Source organism: Symphodus melops (genome assembly GCF_947650265.1).
Source record: "Symphodus melops genome assembly, chromosome: 3".
In the NCBI taxonomy this organism is placed as follows: Eukaryota; Metazoa; Chordata; class Actinopteri; order Labriformes; family Labridae; genus Symphodus; species Symphodus melops.
Window position 1 is genome coordinate 29639966 of NC_136693.1, and position 20478 is coordinate 29660443.

A 20478-nucleotide genomic window follows, 5' to 3' on the forward strand; every position below is an offset into this window, starting at 1 on the left:
CCTCTTAAAAGCCGCCTGTGAACAAGTTTTGCAAATTAGCACAAAACACTCAAATCAATGCATCTGGTCTGTCTAATGTAATTGATAAGTCCACATCAAATAAACTTGAAATAAACAAATGAAGACCAGGAGGCCTCCTGATCAGATGCCACCTCTTCCTCCAGCTCCCTCCGGATGTCCGAGCTCCTTATCTGACTTCAGACACCCAGCCGCTTGTATCTGCGATCTCCTCCTTTCAGTCACTCCCCATGACCACGTTTAACGTTTTCACTTTTAAAACAAATAAATACATAAAGGAAAAATCCAAAGTTCTTCTGTGACAGACATGAATAAAGCCTCTACTGTTTTGTTTTCCATGATGAAGTCACCAAAGAGTTTGACTTTGGGTGAAATATGGACAGAAACAAAATGCGCCCTGACGTCTCACCTTGCAGCAGGGAGGTTGCAGTCGTCACGGTCTCCGGCACGCCATCCTTGCTGTAAATGGACTGAAGAAACTCGGGCACGCAGTCGTTTTCATCGACGATAATAACTCGAACCTGAGAGAGAAATGAGGAGGGAATAAACCAGTTAGCGAGACTCACACTCGAGACCTTCATCGCCATTTCATTTGCATGTGTGTACACACGCATTCCTGCAAGTGGAATTCAACAAATCCAACATTGACTGTTGTTTCATTTAACCAGGAGAGACACTAAGAGACAATATCTAAAGTAGAGAAATAAGCCCACAGAGTTTGTACTTCTCTGATCTCATGCAGGTTCCAGTAACACTGCTTTTGTTTCCACATGTGCTAAACCTGTCCAGGCAATCACAAGTGGGGAAAAAAAAGTAGATTAAAAGTCACACTGGGTTAGAGTTATGAAATTTAAAATCTGGGATTACGACTTCAGGCACCGTTTGGAATTGGTTTTCTTTGGGACTGTAGAGGTTTTCATCTGTGAGTAACCCAAATTAACCCTGTCTCTAACCAAAAGCAAGCCTCTCCCCAACATATTCCAAAAGCCTGCCCTGATCCTGATCCCCGTGGTTTATTTACTGCTCCTCAGCGAGGGAGCGGCTGCAGAGTCGGCACAGTGCGCTCACTTCACTAGATCAGCACAGAATGCAATGTGGTGCAGTTTTCCAGAAGCCCTGAGCCAACAAATGAGAGTGGATCAGTGTGTGCAGAGGTGAATCTGTGTGGTGTGAGCATGGAGGTGTGTGTGTGTGTGTGTGAGAGGCTCAGTTCATTAGGGACACGAAGGCAAACACAGCATCTTCTAGCAGATGTTGAATACCTGCTCGCAGCATTCAGGAGGAATAAATACAGACGTACGCCGGCAGGCCAGCCTCTCTGACCCACCAGCTCCTCTTCTGCTTCTCCACACGAGACCGCATCACGACACACACTCTGTGCGGTGTGTAAATAGCACCTGTATTAGGTCCCAGTAGGATGAAGCTCTGTAATATAAATTAATCCTTCAGCAAAGATCAGCTGCCAAAGCAATGAACAGCAAAATAATAACCGACCATGAAAACCCACCGAGGTGATTTGTGTGTCTGTCAGTGACCGTTAGACATTTGTGTGTGTGTGTGTGTGTTTGCATGCCCGTGTGGGACAGCCTAGGTGCCATTTTGACAGGAAATGGCGAGGGCAGGGAAAGATATATGAAGGTACCGTGCGTGTGTGTGTGTGTGTGTGTGTGTGTTTGCACATACTGAGTCTGAGGAAAAGCAAGATTGAATGAGAAGAGAGGGAAGTCAGCCGTAATAAAGCAAGATGAGCTCAAATACACACACACACACACAGGTACACACACACACACACACACACACACAATCCGGAGGCAGCTGCAGGCAGGTCTCAGGCTGGTTAGGTAACTAATGGTGCCGATGAGCTATCACTCCTGGAGGGAGAAACTTGGAAACTACCTGCAAATTAAAGACATGCTCAGTGACTCTGGTCCACACAAACACGCCGTCTCTGCTCGCCATCTTGAGAAAAATGAGACACATTTCTGAAAAAGCAAAATAAAATCAACTTCCCTCCGTAGAAAAGGACCGCCTCAGAAGTGGAAGCACTGGCCTGACACCAAGTCTTCTTAAAAGCCCAAATGTGCCCCATTGAAAACAATAGACTTCCAATAAAAAGAGAAACTGCTTTAAAATACATCAACACCCAGAATGCACTGCGCTCAGCTCCCTATCAGAAAGGCGTGAGCAGCACTTCAGCCGGGGGGGGGGTTAAATGTGAGCACAAAGCAGGTTCTTGTGTGTGTTCAAGTTTATACCATGAAATCTGCTGCAGCAGCACGACTACGCTGGGTTTCTTTTTTTACCGCAGCTGACTCCAGAGTGAAATCGATCTCTTCTGGAACATTCTTGTCTTGTTCTTCAGGGCGTGCGCTCACCAGCTGATCTCGGACCTGATGTTCGGATTCTGGCCCCTCTCTTTAGACGACTCTTATAGTGAAGTACAGCTCATTCAAAATCTGAAATCTCTGCCCAGCTGAGTTTTGCAGGTGCTGGTTTTTGAGGAGGGAGCTTTCTATGCAGTGAACACTGTTCCTTTAAATATAATATTTATATGACAGTAGGCATTATATTAATGTTATTATGTTATTGTTATTGTTATGTTATATTAATGTTAATATACAGTATTTATATCACAGTAAAGAGCCTGAACATTAAGTTAAGTTCATCCCTGATTTTTCATAGTTTTCCTGTGACGTTGCTCACTGATGGTACGAAAGGTTTCCTACTGCTGAAGGCTGCGGAGGAAATGTGTGCTGTCCCTGTGAGAGAGCAGAAGAACAACCTCCTTCTCGTTTTTAGAGATTAAAATCGTGTCCTGTGTGCTGTGTGTCGGTCACAAGGGACAAACCCGGAGTGTCTTTTGATATTTCTGTTTTTCTGTGGTTGTCAAGTCATGTAGGCCTGCGTTGTTTTGAAGACGTGTTACATTAAAAGGCCCTCTGCTGAATCTCCTCAAGGTGTTCAATAGTTGCCTCTTCCGTCCTCCCGCCGGTCATGTGACTGATAGTTTTGAATTTACAGCAAACTTTAAAGGATTTGTTTTTGGGGATTTTAATGCCTGTCAGGAGGAGTTCAGCCTGTGAACATGGGGGCACGACCACAAACCGCTCGGCGAGGATACGGGTGACCCCGAACATAACGAGATGTCGCTCGCAGGAACGATGTGAATTTAAGATAAACGCAACAGTTCTGAAGCACATCTTCAGCGGGACGTAGTCGCCTTCCTCCTCATGAAAGACTCAGTCGAGCTGGCCGTCTCCATGACGACATGCAAGCTGTTACTGATCTAAGCAAGAAAACTGCATTTTAACAATCAATCAAAGATAATGTACACAATTTTTTGTTTCGTTCTTTTCTTTCGGTTGCCCTAGGACAGCAGGAAGACTCGGATTCATAACATGCCGTCTTTTTGGATCCATGAGTCAGCCGGGTCGCTAAAAGCCCTTTTGTCATGTGTGTGCTGGAAGTCGAGACAGTTACGACCCCGCCTGCTCAGTGTCAGTCTGGCTGTAGAAATAAACACCTGTCAGAAGACGATTTAACCGTCCATCAAAAGGAAGGTTGAAATAAGACTAAAGACTAACATGAGCAATGATTGAACAGGACGGTTATATGCTTCTAATGTAGAGAGTCACATCTGTTATCATTTGCAGGGAGGTGTTTGTGCATGTAAATGACACAGAGACTGCCTCTCTCTCTGCTCTCACGTCCAACGAAAACACTCAAAGATTATCTGATGTCAAACAATCGACAGTCGTTGTAGATGACGCCGCTCACTTCCTGTCAGCACCTGTTGGTCAGATCGGACTCGGAGCCGTTTGTTTGCACTTCCTGGCTTTGTTTCCTGAATACAAACATCTGCTAAATAAAGAGGAGATGAAATTACTTATCCTGTAAAACTGACTAAAAACTAAAATAAATATCTTTGAGCTTAAGAGACAGTCGTATTGAAGGCAGGGTTGTTCATCTTCAGAAACTACAAACTGAGCAGACCGGCTCGGTGACACGCGGGCCGCTCGCTCCAAGGAGTCCGGTCACCCTCTCTTTTGTCTTTTTTAATCAGAACTGCGATTTGAACACTGCCGTGTTACAAAAACACAGAACTAATGAGCGACACGCCGCAGGAAACAACAGGAGGTCGAGTCTGATGATGCAGATTTGAAGAACACATCAAAGGCAGGGTTTGATTTTTTGACACCCACCGCCTCCCCTCTGTGCTCCCTCTAAAGCTCTCATTGGTGGGCGCAGTGGGTCAGTCTGTCAGGACTTGAGTAGGGAACCAGAGGGGCGCCGGATTCAGATGAAATCCACTTTACACTTTACACTTTACGTTTGTTATTATTGTGTTTCACTTCTGTCATGTCGGTACGTCTCTCTTCTTCAGCTAATGATGTCTGCTGGATAAATGAAAAGTTTCAGTGAAATTGACTTAAATTGTACATATTTGTACTGATTTTTAATTGTATTTGGAGATATAATAAAAGCATGAAAACATCAGAAAGAGATATCAGGATTCATCGAAATCTCAATTGAGTGTTTTGTTTGTGACAAAACTTTGAGTGGATGATGAGAAAGATGAGCTGCGTTAGCTAAGCTTGAACTGTCCCGAAGAAAACCAACATCTACGTTTGCTTTATTTCCCCTCTGTAGCCCGGAGCGGTCTGTGGGAACATACGCCTCACTTCTCTCTGCACGCGTTTGTGCAGTCTATGCACATCAGCTTTTTGCCATTTTAGCATTTGTTGTTGTTGTTGTTGTCTTTTTTTATTTCCTGTAAATGCACTGATTAAAAATGCTGACTGTTGTATGTTTTCTGCTGCAGTGTGACTTACAGAAGCCTTAAATCTCAGAGGCTCCAGCAGTGACCCACAGCATGCTTGTTGTGTCCAGTGAGTATTAAAGTATCACATAATCCAATTCAAAAATAATACAGGTAAATATAAAGAACTGTGCTCATTCTTGATGTACCCGAAATGCTCCCACTCTGCCGACTCCACTCAGAGCTTCGCTGCAGTGGCAGTCTAAAGAGAAGAGCTAACGTAGCGTAGCATAATAAGGACGGCACGTTTTGCTGGCGTGTTTTTTTTTTTTTTTTTCGTGCAGGTTTCACCGAGGATTGCGCTACATGCACCGTTAAGAACCACGAGAGTAGATCCCACTCCTCTCCAGTAGGTGGCGATATTCCCACTTTCAGCTAGTTACTGCTGGACCTTCCTCTGGTTGAACAATTACAACAAGGTCAGGTCCTTCCAGATGTGTTTGTCCACCACCATATTTGCCTCTCTGAAGGTCTATTATCTGATGTAATCTGAAACTTCTGATCCATAATTCACACATTAAGCAATACTTCAGTTCTGTTGGGCAGTGGGCTCATCAGACAATGAACCCTCATAGAGGCAAATACGGTGTTTCTTCCATCCGTTTACTTCAAAGTTGAACTCCCTCTCGAACTGTCTCCTCTCTCCTTTAATGAGTTACCTGTTCTTGTTTTCTTCCCTGCTCTCTCTTACACATTTATGCTGTCTGACTTTTTCCTACTGATTGCTGTCAGATAAAAGCCAATGACTTCTGACATCGACTACAAGGCGAGGATCCAAATGTTTTTAGAGACTCCAGACGGGAGGCAAAGGAGCAGATGACACACGCACAGAATCCCTTCTAATTCTTCTTCTTTATTCCCCTCGCCGTCTCGGCCCTTCTAAATTTATACGCTCTCCTACAGTTTCTCCCCGTGCTGTATTCCCCCGTCTCGTCATGAAGAGGCTCTTGTGCTCTGTAGTCCACCGGGGCCCGGAGCGGAGCAGTGGAGGACAGATGGTTCAGCAGGACATGTTTCAGCCCGAGGCCAGAGTAATGATGGAAACCGGAGCAGATGCATGGCTGCCTGCAGCACTCAGCCGCTCTTCTCTCTCACCTCCTGACAACTCAAAGAAGTCGCTGGGAATTCCAGAGCAGTCGGTCCAGACAGGCCAGACCGTTTTGGGTTTGACAGAAGACAAAACTCTTAGCTTTAAACAAAATGGATGTGCACGCTTGTCTTTTCAGGTCTCGGCTCCTTCTCAATAAATTCAGGTTAAGGGCATAAAATATTCAGTATATGTGTCATTGATGAGAAGCGAGGCCAAACATGATGAAGAGTATTTTGTCGTACCGCTCACACAGCCTGTGTGTTAAAAAAACAACAAGTCCAAATGCTCATTGCACACACGGCTGAAGTTTGAGATTTCATGACTTTGGTGGTGATTTTATTGTCTGCATGAAACATCATAATCATCACTCTTCACCACAGCTCCACACCTGTCATCCTGCAAACTGTCACTGTGCTACTCTTAAAAAAATCTCCCTTAAGAAGCAAGTGACAGCAAGTTAAAATACGGCAGATCAAAGTCAGACATGTTAGTCTAGAAACCAATCACATGACATCACCCCACTGGTAGCAGCCTTGTTAATTTGAAGACTTGTCAGACATCATTTGTAGTATTCAGAAGGCTGTTAGGAGTCGAGGAAACAACCTTGACATGTCACAAATCGTTGAGTTTTTCAAAAACCTGCAGTTATCGAATAAGACAATGGAAATGTGACGCACGCACACACACACACACACAAACCTCTGCAGCGCTGCTCAAGCTGTCCAGGCCCTCGCTGGCTCGCACCAGTAGCAGGTAGCGGTGCTGGTCGCTCTCGTAGTCGATAGGGCGGGTCAAGCTGATCTCCCCGGTTTCTGCAGTGATGGAGAAGAGGCTGCTGGGATTGATGAGAAGGCTGTAGGTGATCGGTTTCTCCTGGAAGGACACTGCAGGTGTGACCAGGAAGCTGCGGAGACACGAAGAAGAAGGAGAAGGGCGCCGTTTACCGAGGGAGGAAGACAGCAGAGTACACATCAGGAAGGAGGACTGGGAAGGAGAACAATGTACACTGCTTACATGAGAAGCACAACACACCCTCTGAAAGTTTTGTTTTCGCTGCATGTAAAGAGGGGACGTCATTATGAGGAACTAAGGGGCGTGAAGTCAGGGTGAAACTGTCCCTCTGGTATCCGTAGAACATGACATAATGGATGATTGTTCTACACTGAACATCTGCGTGTGCAGAGGAGCATTGGCGAGGCACTCATTTCTAACCTTAAACTGCATAATTCAGTGTTTTTACTGCTCATAATGACCACGTCTGTTGGATCTGAAGAAGATGAGACCTCTGCAGATAATTTGGCTCACATTAAAAAACCTGGTGAGTAACAAACATCGAGCTGAGATAATGATGAGACGATGCAGAGCAGCATCCCTAATCCACAAAGGAAACTTTAATCTAATGTATTTTTAGTTTTTCAGTTATCTTCACTACAACAAGGGTTCATATCCTCCAACCCTTCATCGGGGTCTTCCAGTGACAGGAAGGTGAGGGAAGAGTCCACCAGAGGCATGACTGATATTAGCATGTTTGCTCAATAAGTTAAAACCTGTTTGGTGGAGGCTCGGGTGTAACAGCCACGCTTCAAACCATGTTGATGCCGTCACGTGAAGCTAATGCAGATTGTTGGCTTCTTTCTCATTCGTTGGTGCTGATTTAGTCCAAAGAGATCGCAGACGTCATCTTTTCTCAAGAGTAAACTGAACCTCTATTAATTCAATGAATTAATTACTGAACTCAACCCTAGAGCCAATGGAGAGCCAAGTTACGCTGAGTGAGAGCAGAATACGTATTTTAATCCAAAGAGAACTCGTAGAAATGACTTCAAGTTCATTTCTGTCTTCAGGTATAATAATCAGACAAGTGAACAATACGGAGCGAGGCTATTATTAGATGAGTTATCTAACCCATCCAGGGTGTTTCTTACAAAACCATCACAATAAATTAGACTGACATATCCACTTTATTGGTTTGCAAGATGTTCTCGACCAATAAAAGAAGCTAGAGGCGATAAAGCAACAAACCCAAGGACACTTGTCACCACTTTACTCCGACCTGAGGGTGTTTGGTTGTGTGTGTGTGTGTGTGTGTGTGTGTGTGTGTGTGTGTGTGTGTGTGTGTGCGCGTGCGCACAGCCTCAGCTGCAGGTAACACTTCAAATGTTGTGCAGCCTATCATACTTGCCCAAGGCTGAACGTAGCACGCAAACAATACAAAAATGTGTTCAGTATTCTGTTGAATAAAAAAAAAAAACAGACTATGGAAAAGTAAAAAAAGAAAAATTTGGATTTATCAGTCCAACCATTTAAGGTCACATATTCTCCTCTTCTTCAGTTTACATAAGTGTCAGAGCTCCTCTTCAACATGTGTTTGAAGTGTGTTGTTGTAAATCCACTCTGATCCTGTATTTGATCATGTCTATAAACCCCTCTATTTCAGCCCGGCTCAGAACAGGCTGTTTCTGTGTCTGTAGCTTTAAATATGTAAATGAGCTGTGTCTGACCACGCCCCCTCTCTGGAAGGGCTCGGGTGTACTCGCTGCTTTCTGGCTCCATGTCCTATTGTTTACGGTGAGAAGGCAGACTCAGAGGGCAGAACAAACACCTAGCTGTGGGAGGGTCACCCACCTGGGGGAGGGGCTACTGCCCTTTGTGATGTCATGAAGGGAACATCTCCAAACGGCCTGTTTGAGCTCATTTGTTTGAACAGAAATTTGAGCTGGCCGAAGACGGAGAGGATGGACTTTTCTCATCATTGGGGGGGTTTGTTGTTGTTATCATGATTTGGCTTTGTTAGGGCCCTCCCACCTGTGTGTGTGTTTCACGTGTGTTGGGACTTCAGGACTGCACTCACCTCATTGGAGTAGATATTGATTATGCCTGTGCATGGTATAGATAATAGAGAGATAATCCAAAAGATTGATCTTCATTTTAATTACCACTGAAGACGTTCAGGTTTAAAGATTTTTTTTTTTTGTGGTTATAAGTTCAACACGGATGATTTAGAGGATGCTCGTGTGATCATGTGTAAACTTACGCCTGTCCTTCAGGGGTGTTTTCCGGGATGGAAATGGTGAAAGAAGCGTTGGTGAACTGTGGCGGCCGGGCTCCAGCCACCACCGAGACGACGGCGGGGGCGCTGCGGCTGCCCAGCCGGTCTGCAGCCACCACGGTCAGCAGGTACTCCCTGTCCCGCTGCAGGGGGAGGCCCGTGGTCCGTACATGGCCGCTCTTCCTGTCCACTTCGAAACGACCATCCCCACCTGCAGGGAGAAGTTCAAGTTTACAGATTCAAGTTTTCTCTTTTATTTCTACACGTCTTTTTAATCCGCCACAAATTAATCATCATCTGACGGCACCTGGCATTACAAATATGACATCATCACTCAGCGGTGAGAAGGAAAAAGATTTAAGAAATTTCTTATAAAAGTTTGTTTTCATACATTAAAAATGTCTACATTTAAATGAGCCTAGAAAAAAATATCTCCACCGAGCAAAGAGGATCGTCTCATTATTTTTATGTTGTTTCATTTCACAAATAAAAGTTCAGAATTTCATTTCTCATGTTTCCTGTCTAAAACCATTTCAAGGTTCACAGTCTCAAAGTCCCGACCTGACTGTGAGCTTCAGACCTTACAGGACCGTTGATACGCCCATAAACTGAAACCTTCAATAAAGACCTTACGGATGATTCATGATCATCAGAGGAAATATTTTATTCCTGATAAACAATGATTTCTGTATATGTTGCTTTTTATTGAGAGTGTTTCTGATGGTGGTGTGTATTCAGTGATCCGGTTTAATTTACCAGCAGAAATTAGAAGTTATTATATCAACTAGTTTTGTGTGCGCATGAGTAGAGACCAATTATTGGCCTGGAGGATTGTAGGAATCAATTTATGGCTGTCAGCTAAATATCTCTATTTACTTTTAATTTGTACCAATCAACGATTAAATTAGTTAATAAATAGATTAACTACTTTGGCTGCGCTGCAAAAAAACCCAACAAAATCTTAGTTTGTCTATTTGCCTGATCAGAGGCAGGACGTTCGTTAAAACAAACGCAACATTTATGAGTTTGCATCAGTTTTTTAAATACTTGGAGCAAAAGAAAAAAAAAGATTTATTTGTTGCTAAATTTAGTTTCTTACGAGGAGAAATAATTAGTGCGGAAAGAAGGGGTTAATAAATTCACTTCCTCATGTTACCTCTGCATAAGACGGCATGCTAGGTAGGCCTCCCCAGTTTAAACAAGTCTGGACACGCCCCTGTTTTGTTGCCATGGTATTAAAACAGATATTAAATCTTTGTTTTTTATTTGTATTCAACAGAAATTCAAAATTCAGCTATGGGGACAACTCCAGTCGTCACGTTGATTTACTCACAGCTGAATGTCACTTCATCCTCCACACTGCAATCTCTAAACACAGTCTTTCTGGAAACACTATTGTGATGCTAATTATATCCTTGGAGGAAAGAGAATATGAAGGAACCATTGATAGCAGCTAAAGGTAAGCGATAATTCAATCAAAGACGTTTGAAGGAAATAGTGGGAGTCTTTCTCACTCAAATAACCAACTAAAGTCGTGCTAGAGAACAGGTGAGATTTCCTATTGATCTCCAGTTTTTTGTGCCAGACTTTCATCTGTTTTTGCTCTCAGCACAAAAGCAAAGAGTGGTGAGACACATAACAGCCTCTCTATGTTAGAGCTCAGAGCCATAGATAAATATGACCGGACGGCCAGCCTTCCTAACATGTTGATATGTGGAATACAAAGAGAGCCTGTGTTAGCATAACAAATGACTGCGGCATCAATTCAGATAAACAAGAAGTTCAAATTAGGAAAGTAAAATCAATGTTTCTGTGTTCATTTAGTTTATAAAGTGATTCAACCTCAGTCGGCCCCCGAGGGGAAAAGTGAACCACGCTGTCTTTAAGAGGAAGTGTTCTATAATAGGCAGACAAATTTATATCCCACTGAAATCTCAACCAGCGTGCACAAAATACTTACGAGTCCAGTGGAGGCTGAAATTTAAGAAAGCAGCAGAGACGACTGATTCTGCATTATGGAGAACGTCTCGGAGAAACTGAGGATGGGGCGCCGGTGGCCAAGTGGGTCGAGCACCCACCCAATGTACAGAGTCCTCCAAGCTGACGGCCGGGGCTCTTCCCTGCTCTGATTTGACTCTATCCACTGTCTTATATCTAAATACAGCCAAATACAGCTCATAAATAGAGCTTTTAAAAAGAAGACAGTCCGTGCTGTTTGAACATATTTAAATGTTTCATTATGCATTAAATATATTCTAATCTCCATCTGCAGTTGGAGTGAAAAAAAAGAGCTGGTGGTTTTTACAGCCGTTATTAAAAATCATGTCATACACAAACTTTCCATCAGGAAAGCAGCTGTGCCTCTCAACGACCTAAAGATAACATATCTGTAAATAATAATTACTATGAATGGATCAGGAGTTGATCGAAACCGGGTCTGTCAGCGACTCAACACTTCCTCCACGTGTGTGTGTGTGCGTGTGTGTGTGTGTGTGTATAAGTCTGGAGCTGTGTGTCGTTGTGTTTTCTACGAGTTGCCCGTGTTGCATTCAGGGAGGAAGTTTTGTTTTCAGAATCCGAGGCTTGGCTCACAGCAGACTTAAAGCCCCCCCCCCTAAAATGCGGCGACCCGTCTTGTCTTACTTATAAAAGACAACCTGAAGTTTTAGTTTGCTTAAAAAACTTTGTGCAAATAGTTTCCCACTTTACCTTTATGTAGTGAAACTGTAGAAACCATGCAGAGCCGGCCCAAGCCTCCTAAGAAAAATTAGATTTTGGGGCCCTCTATTTCTGCCAATAATATTCATTGTTGATCATTCACACACCTATTATAAACTCCTTGTGGCTCTGGCAGTGTTGTTTACATGATCCTAATGTCAGCCAGGCATGTGTTTAAACATGTAAAACATTCAGCTATAAGTATTTACTGTAAAAGTCATCTTGTCTCATCAGTCTTGTGCATATTAGTTTTTTATTTTTAGCTAATTGTTATTATTATTATTATTATTGTTATTGTTATTTAATGTTCACTTTGTACAGAGAGAGCACAGTCTACTTAAGTCAAATTCCTTTGGCATGAATATTTTGCTATTTGAACGGGAGGTTAAAAAATACATTTTGCTTTTTTAATTTCTGATTTATTTTGGGGCGTTTTGCAGCCTTATAGCAGAAAAAGGATTGTGGATCGAGTCGGAAGGTCATGCAGTTCCACTGCCTAAGCAAGCGCTTAGTTCGCTTATGCCTTGGGCCGGCTCTGCTTGTGCAGTCCTAGAACAATGAGACATACCGTGACTTCTTAACAACTGGTAAAGATTCTTTAAAAATACGACTGACTGTATTGTAAGATATCCCACATACAGTATGTCTGTTATATACATTTCATTTTCGCCGTGCCGCATGATTTCTCTAATTCCTCTTTGTCTCAGGGGAACTTTTTTTCTCATTTGCAGAGTTTTTATGAAACTGAAACTGAATAAATAAAATAATATAAAGTTTCTCCCACTCTCGTCGGTCATCATTATTTTGTGGACAAGATGCTGCTCCTTCAGAATAAGAGCGCTGCTGTGATGGCGTTAGCGTCTCTTCACACAACATTTTCTGCATGTTTGTGTCTGAATATCATGATTGTGAATGCTTCACGAAGAAGACGTTGAGACGAGGCAGATTCAGAGTTGTTTTTACACGTGCTATTCATTCTTAGTGAATCAGACTGTCAGGGTGTCTTTGCAGAAACAGCCGTTTGAGGGACTACTTTCTTCAAGGCATACTGACGTATAATGCTCAAAGTTAAAATCCACGTCCTCTTTCGGGGGGAAATGACCCACCATCAGACAGGAAGTACTCCACTTCACCGTTGTTGCCTTCGTCCCCATCCTGAGCGAACAGTTTGTAGACCAGCGACCCTGCAGGAGCGTCAGGGGGGACCACGGCCAGGAAGGGGGCAGGAACCATGCTCCATTCTGGGACATTGTCGTTCACATCCGTCACTGTCAACTCCACTCTGATGAGGTACCAATCTGAACCTGCAGAGAAACGACATGAAGAGGAGAAGACAGTTAGTCTGTGTGACTGGCAGGTCACAGACCCTTCACCTGTCCAGCCCCGGTTAAACCCCCTCACGCACGTCTGATTTTATTTGAAAAAAAAAAAAGAGAGTAACTATGAATTCATGTAAGTTGATTATCCAGAGCAGCACCAACATATTCGTCAAGCTCCTCCCTCAGCCGCCGACGTCCCTTAGTGACAGAAAGATCAGAAACACTGATCGAGGGTTTTAAGCACACGGAAACACTGAATAGCTCGCTGCTACATTTAGACTGTCAGCCAGTGGTGTGAGGGAGTGTATTTGATGCGTGATTAGTGCAGATCCTTCCCAGATGGTTTGACACGTGAACTGCAGATTAATTACCAAATGTGTCTTAAATATAGCAGTGACAGCTGATTGCAGATAAGCTGAAACAACAGTGCAGACAGAGTGCTGTGCTGTGACTTTAAAGGGTTAGTAGACGTGAACATCAGTGAGGCTGCTGTGATTCTGATGTGGACCGTCTTGCATATCTGCACATAAAAAAAACACTTTGCAGGTTGAAAAAAGAAAACAGATTCTCAGAGACTTCACAGCAACACTAAAGTTCAAGTATTTGAAGGTTAAATATCACACAGACTTTAAGCCTTCACAGATGTCGATTCCTGAACATCACCGTAACAAAGTTCTGCCGTAATCGCGCCTGTGCACTTACACACTGAATCTGCAATGACTAATGTTGGTGTACCAGAGTGTGGTTTCACTTTGAGTTACAGCACTGCAGAAAGGGGAGAGGAGCCCAAGAGGCACGGAGTGTAAACACAGCAGGAGCTCCTCACACACACACACACAGGCATGCACACACACACAGACACACACAATAAGGCAACCACACACACGCACACAATCAGGCATGCACACACATAACCAGGCATGCACACACACACACACACACACACACACAATCAGGCATGCACACACATGCACATAATCAGGCATGCACACACACACACAAAATCAGGCACCCACACACATGCACATAATCAGGCATGCACACACACACACACACACACACACACACGCACACAATCAGGCATGAACACACTCAATCAAGCATGCACACACACACACACAATCAGGCACGAAAACACACACACACAATCAGGCATGCACACACACACACACACACACACTCAGACACGCACACACACACAATCAGACAAGCACACACACAATCAGGCATCCACACTCTCACACACACACACACACACAATCAGACATGCACACACACAATCAGGCATCCACACTCACACACACACACACACAATCAGACATGCACACACACACACACACACACACACACACACACACACACACACACAATCAGACACACACACACACAATCAGACATGCACACACACACACACACAATCAGGCATCCACACTCACACACACACACACAATCAGACACACACACACAATCAGACATGCACACACACGTACACAATCAGGCATGCACACACACACTCAGACATGCACACACACACACACACACACACACACACACAATCAGGCATCCACACTCGAACACACACACACACACACACACAATCAGGCATGCACACACACACACACACACACACACACACACACACAATCAGGCATGCACACACCCAGCTCATAGAGTCAGAGCAGAAGAATCAGTAAACCAGAATTGAAAAGTTGTTTTTTGTCACAAATCACACGTTGCTTTCATTCACCCTCCAACGTGACCCTGAGGTGAGGCAAATTCACCAACCTGCAAAACAACACCTGTATTCAATGGCTGACAGGTGTTTGACACAATATCAATGCAAATCTCATCCACTACTTTTCTGCTCAACTGCTCTTAGTCACTCTCACTGACCTCTATTACACAGCATTTACATCTTTTTTCACTCATGTTAAAAAGTGATTCAAACATGAAACTGAGGAGGTCGTCTCTGCATCTAAACCAGCAATTACAATCAGCGCTGCGCTATCTGCACCCACAGTAAACAGCAATCACGTGGACACTGGCAAAAACACGGTAAAGGTCCAACACAGAGCTCGTCACGACACCCACGCACACACGCGCAGATTTGAATACACAAACATGACTTCACGACTTCAGAGCTGCAGCCCGACGATCGCCTCTCAATTAGTCATTTAAAGGGAACCTGCTGAAAACAAGAGCTGATTCTATTTCTGAATGCTTGTGTCACTAAAAGTCCGAGAACCAAAGCAGCAAGTGGAAGATTCCCAGTTTTTAACTTGACAACCTTTGAATGTAAAAATGACTGAAAGTAGTGAAAGGAGAAAATGGCCGTTGGTGCATGACTGAACTGTAAGTGAAGGAGGGATATGAGCAGAGGAAAATGGATACTTCAGAGGGAGCAATGGTGTAGCATAGGGCACAGCGAGAGAACCGAGTTGAGTGATTAGTTGTTAGTCAAGTGTCGCATGAACAAGATGACCCTGCGGTTGTTATAGAAACAGCAGAACAACGGGAAAAGTGGAGGACCCTAATAAGGAAAAGAAAACATGAGAAAGCAGTTGCATAAATCAATGGCATTAGAGGAGAGAGCGAGTGAAGGAAAGTTTAAAGAAAAAAAAAACATCAAAAGAAGACAGAAGAGCGAAATTAAGCAGGCACATCTTCCATAAAGCATAAAACCCTCCACTTGACTCTGGGGTTCAGACCGTGTATTTGTGATAATCTCCCTCTCTCTCTCTCTCTTTATCCGTCTCAGCCTCTCTGTGTCTCCCTCCCGCTCTCCCTGTGGTCGTAACAGATTCAGAATTAATTGGCAGAAGGACAATGCAGCTTTGGGAAGAAGGGCCGGCATTACCCAGATAATAAATCACTGGGCTAATATACGGAGCGTCATGCCAAAATGCATCACACACACTCACGCACACACACACACACACACACTCCTCTCTCACTAATAACGATCATCAGTGGATTAGTGGCTAATGAAGGACCACTGGGAGATACAGCTTCATGCTTTCGCTATCCCTCACGCTAATGCAGCTCGCTGGATCTAATGATATGTTCAAGTCCCTTGAAAACAGTGGGACCTGCAATTACTAACGGAGCTGGAGAACACGCCTCTGTGCACCGATCTCATGTGCTCCAAAAGCTTGTAGTCCAACGCCAAGCGTTGCTACGCTTTCATTTTCTCATTCAGCACGTTCAGAGCAGATCGGTGCTCGCTGTTTTCTGTCCATGACACATTAGCGGTCAAAGTTGAATAACAGTTATTTTTGCATACACAAATGCAACTGTAGATTTTCTCTTTTTTTTCCCGCCTTTGATTTAGGCTGAAGCTGGAAAGAGTCTGAATGACAAGAAGGCAAGTAACACAAGTCAGACCGGAGCTCGGACCGCCTGCTTCGTGGACGAACATCGACGGGATCAGAAAGTTGCACGTGCGACCTGCTCAGTGTTATCACACACGTTCATAAAAAAGATCTCAAAGACATCCTGCTGTCTCAGTATCTTCAAACTATTCGGTATGTCTGCATGTTGTTGTGCAGGGAGCAGAGAGGGGCACTAAAGACCTCAGGAGGAGAAACGAGAGTCTCCTGCCAAAATCAGATTTGATGTATTATTTAAAATAATGACGACACACTTCCTGGTTGATCTGTATAATACATCAGGCTACCTTTAAATCAGCTAACAATGAAATCGGCTTCAACTGATGTTAATTCATGACACGATGGCTCAGTTTTTTTTGTGCAATTAAGTACAGGAACCACTGAGCGACCTGAATGGCTTTAACTAAAAGGTGAAACGGTTCTAAAAGTGCGACTCTAAAGCTTGCTGATTGTAAAAAGCTGCCTAATATTTGTTTAATGCTGCAGTTTAATTAAAGCCTCCAGCATCTGCAGCAACAACTTCTGATTAACCTCTCTGCTGCTCTCCAGTCGAGGGAAAACGAGAAAGTAAAGGGCACCAAAGAGAGCATTAAGAGATAATAAACTGTACTTGATCATACTTATCGAAAAAAAAGAGTTTTTCTTTCTGCAGGAAATCTAATTGTGTTCATACAGTGGAGGTAATATTGCGCTTTTCTCAAGCTCGGGAGGAAACTCCGTTTCACGAGCTCCTCAACAGAAGTGTATTTATAACAAAGTCATGTGACGCAGAGCAGGCCTACAGGGTTCCTCGCATTGATCTTTCACGAAAGGCTAATTCCACAGAAGAGATGGACCTCCCTGCTTTCTTGTTTTACCTCACAAGGAGCCACTTAAATCTGACTCAAGGATGAGACTGAACACAAAGTCAGCAAGTACTCCATTACTTTATTTAGGCTGGAACGAGACGCTGCGAACAAACCACAGACAGGAACTGTTATTATTATTAAACCTGAAACACAATACATCAGCAAACTCTCAAAATAGACTCAGCATAGAGCCGAGTCATGCCGAGTGGATGGAAAAAAACAATCGTCACATCGCTTCCATTATCTCAGTCAAACAAGAACAAGCTGATGAGTCACATGAAGCCTTAAGTTAAGTGCAAGAAGTGAGAGCGCCGGCTGGACTTTCTCAAGGATCTGTAAGTGCCTCGCAGTCTGAGTCATCGTGACTCCGAGCGCAGGAGGTTAGCTGCACTGCGAGAAAAAGACAACAGGTTTTTGTCTTCTGGAGAACGGAGGTGATTAATCTGCCCGTGTTCACATGATTAAATATTAAACATGCATGTACAAGTGTGTGTGTGTGTGTGTGCATATGTAAGCGAGCAACTCGGTGTGATTGAGCTCGAGGATGTCAAATCAGAAAGCACTCAGTTGACAGCAGATGCATCAAACACAGCACCCCTCCTCCTCCTCCTCCTCCTCCTCTTCCTCTGCACTCCTCCCATGACCCCAATCAGAACCTTTCTAACTTTCTGCTAACTCATTTCCTCAATCTGTCTCTCGCCCGCCTGCTCTACATTGTGCTGACAGCATCGGAGGCATAATGTGGAACTCCTCATTTCACCGCAGCCCCCTTTCTCCGTCGCTCATTTAGCATTAGCATGCAGCGCGGGGGCTGCTCCTCTCTTCTGGCCTCCGTGGATACAGACCTGCACATTACACCTGACATCACCTGCACCCTCAATTTGTTTGTGTGTGTGTGTGTGTGTGTGTGCCACACATGCTCATGCACACAGAGTAGGAGGAAAGTGGAGAGGGGGAAAAATGTGTACCAGAGAGGCCGCACAGCAAAATTGGCCAGTTAATTAAATGTCCTCTGTGAGGATTACAAAGGGCTGTTTGGCCCTGACTGGTAACTCTTCCATCCATAATCTGTTTAAACGGAAAGCTGCCGCCGTCTTCATGACTTTTTCACATTTTTTCATGGCGAGGCCAATTAAAGCGAGGGATGAGAGGGGGGGGATCAAGCTTTAGTTCTTACACTAATTGCAAATGATACAAATGGTCAGCCAATAGTTTCACTGCTTAGTCTTCCAGCACAGCAACTCATAATTGAAAATGTTGACACTGCCAATACTGTGCTCAAACAAACACACACACACACACACACACACACACACACACACACACACACACACACACACACACACACTTCAGCAACTATAGTTTGATTTCACGATTTTAATGATTGAGACATTTCATTTTAAGACAAAAGACGACCCACCTCGGCTCTGTTCAGCACTTGGGCATCTCTCGGTCTGATGTTTAGGAGAAATGTTGCCCTGCTATTTGGCCATGTTTGGGCGGCTGAAGAGAGACAGGAACAACAACAGAGGACTACTACTGTATCATCTCTGTACATGAAGTCAGCTCAGGTGCACCTCATTGAGTAATCAGCAGCTTCACCTGGGCAGAGCTGGAGACTACAGGAGGGGAGAAGGGACAAACAGCTGAAACCTCCCTGTTTGTCTCCCGTTTGCAGCGTCTAAATGCGGCGGCAGCACGACTAAATGATTCCATCATCATCTCAATCAGAGGCAGGCGGCTGTGCAGGAGAGACCGAGAGTTAAACAAAACAGACGCAGTCTAAAAGTACCAGCTAACAAGAAGCTCCCACTCTCAGTATTGAATCAACTCCAGTCTTATTTTGAACGTGATGTGAGAGAGATTTTTTTTTTTTTTGTGAGCGCAGCAACAGACAAAGTTTGGAATCTGAGGGGAACAAATTGAAGGAGCAAACATTTCCTTCAGGAGCTTTTTAAACGGAGATAAGAGTCTGTGTCTAAAAGATGGGTGTTGACGTTATTACACAAGTTTCATTACTTGCACAGCCACAAGGAAATTACCCTCAATTGTTATTAATTCTCATAAATTACCATAATTCCAACGGAAACTTTCCTCCCTTTGCAACCCACACATACAGCTACATGCCTGAGGTACAGAACAGTTTTTAAATGCATGCCAATCACATTTGTCCCCAGGGTGTAAAGTATGAATGAAGATATGAGAGACAGTTTTATTTTAACGTGACGACTGGCGCACACGACGAGTATGTAGCACACGCTTTCGTAAACAGATAGCGTGTCCCCCTATTTACTAACCTGCTAATAACTGAATCCTTTAATGAGCTTCGAGCAGTGTAGCTCGGTCGACATACAGTATGTGTGTATCCATGTGAGTTCAGATCACAGTTCAGCTGAGGTAATCTCCATTATCTCTGGCCTCACTAAGTCCTTTAAAGGTGTGCTGGGATTCTGTGGGGATTACAACCTTCTGTCTCCCGTCTCTTACACTCGGCCTGACCGCTCAGTGGAGCCCAACTTAATGTGAAAGTCGATGCAGCAGTTTTTAGAAGAAGCAGCAGCTGTTCAGACAGTGCCAAGTGCTGCCAGCGATGCTGGCTAGCTGACGCCGTTGCTATTGGTCCAAACATCGGGAGCTCAAGCGCTCGCGGTATCAGTCATTCGTTGACGGCAAAATGTCAACTGACAGGGAAAATCTCAACCGTTGCCTCCAACCAAAGCTGTGTTTTTCTCCTTGCTCAACCAAAGTTTGGTTTCCTTGTTTTTGACTTCATGCACGTTTATTCTGGTTGCCTCAAATTGCAGACAATGAACAAAAAAAAAAATATTTCTTTAAATAAATCCTTTGCATCGAGTCTGTTTATCATTGCACTGCAGTGCTGCAGAGTCAGAAACAAAGTTGTTTCTTTTTCTTATGCTGCTGCTGCTGCCAGGTTGAAGGTTTGCTGAGTACGAGTGAGTCCAACATCGTTTGATTTTCCTGCAAGCCGAAAACTCGTTCTACCAACACAACATTAAAGTAACACTGGCACAAACTCCACCACAAACCGCAACTTTTCTTTTTATCACGATGTGCTGATACTGTATGTGGGAAGAAAAGTCACAAATCACTCCACGGGGGGTCGGGTTCAGTAGTGATCCCATTTCTGAGGGGTCAGTATTGACTGCACAAACCCTCCCTCATCCATTCACTTTGCTCTCTTTGTTTTGCACGTTACATCAATCCCAA

The 20478-nt window shown here is 44.0% G+C and overlaps 1 protein-coding gene across 1 annotated transcript in view; it reads right to left on the minus strand.

Annotated features, from left to right (window-relative positions):
* The window catches only part of LOC306821220 (neural-cadherin), a 243339-nt gene that overhangs the window by 166348 nt on the left and 56513 nt on the right, over positions 1 to 20478 (minus strand). The window contains exons 2-5 of the mRNA XM_079339503.1: positions 12801 to 12998; positions 8962 to 9187; positions 6627 to 6831; positions 428 to 539 (exon numbers count right to left, since the gene is read on the minus strand). Coding sequence (XP_079195629.1) covers positions 428 to 539; positions 6627 to 6831; positions 8962 to 9187; positions 12801 to 12998 — 741 coding nt within the window. The remainder of the gene's footprint in view (positions 1 to 427; positions 540 to 6626; positions 6832 to 8961; positions 9188 to 12800; positions 12999 to 20478) is intronic.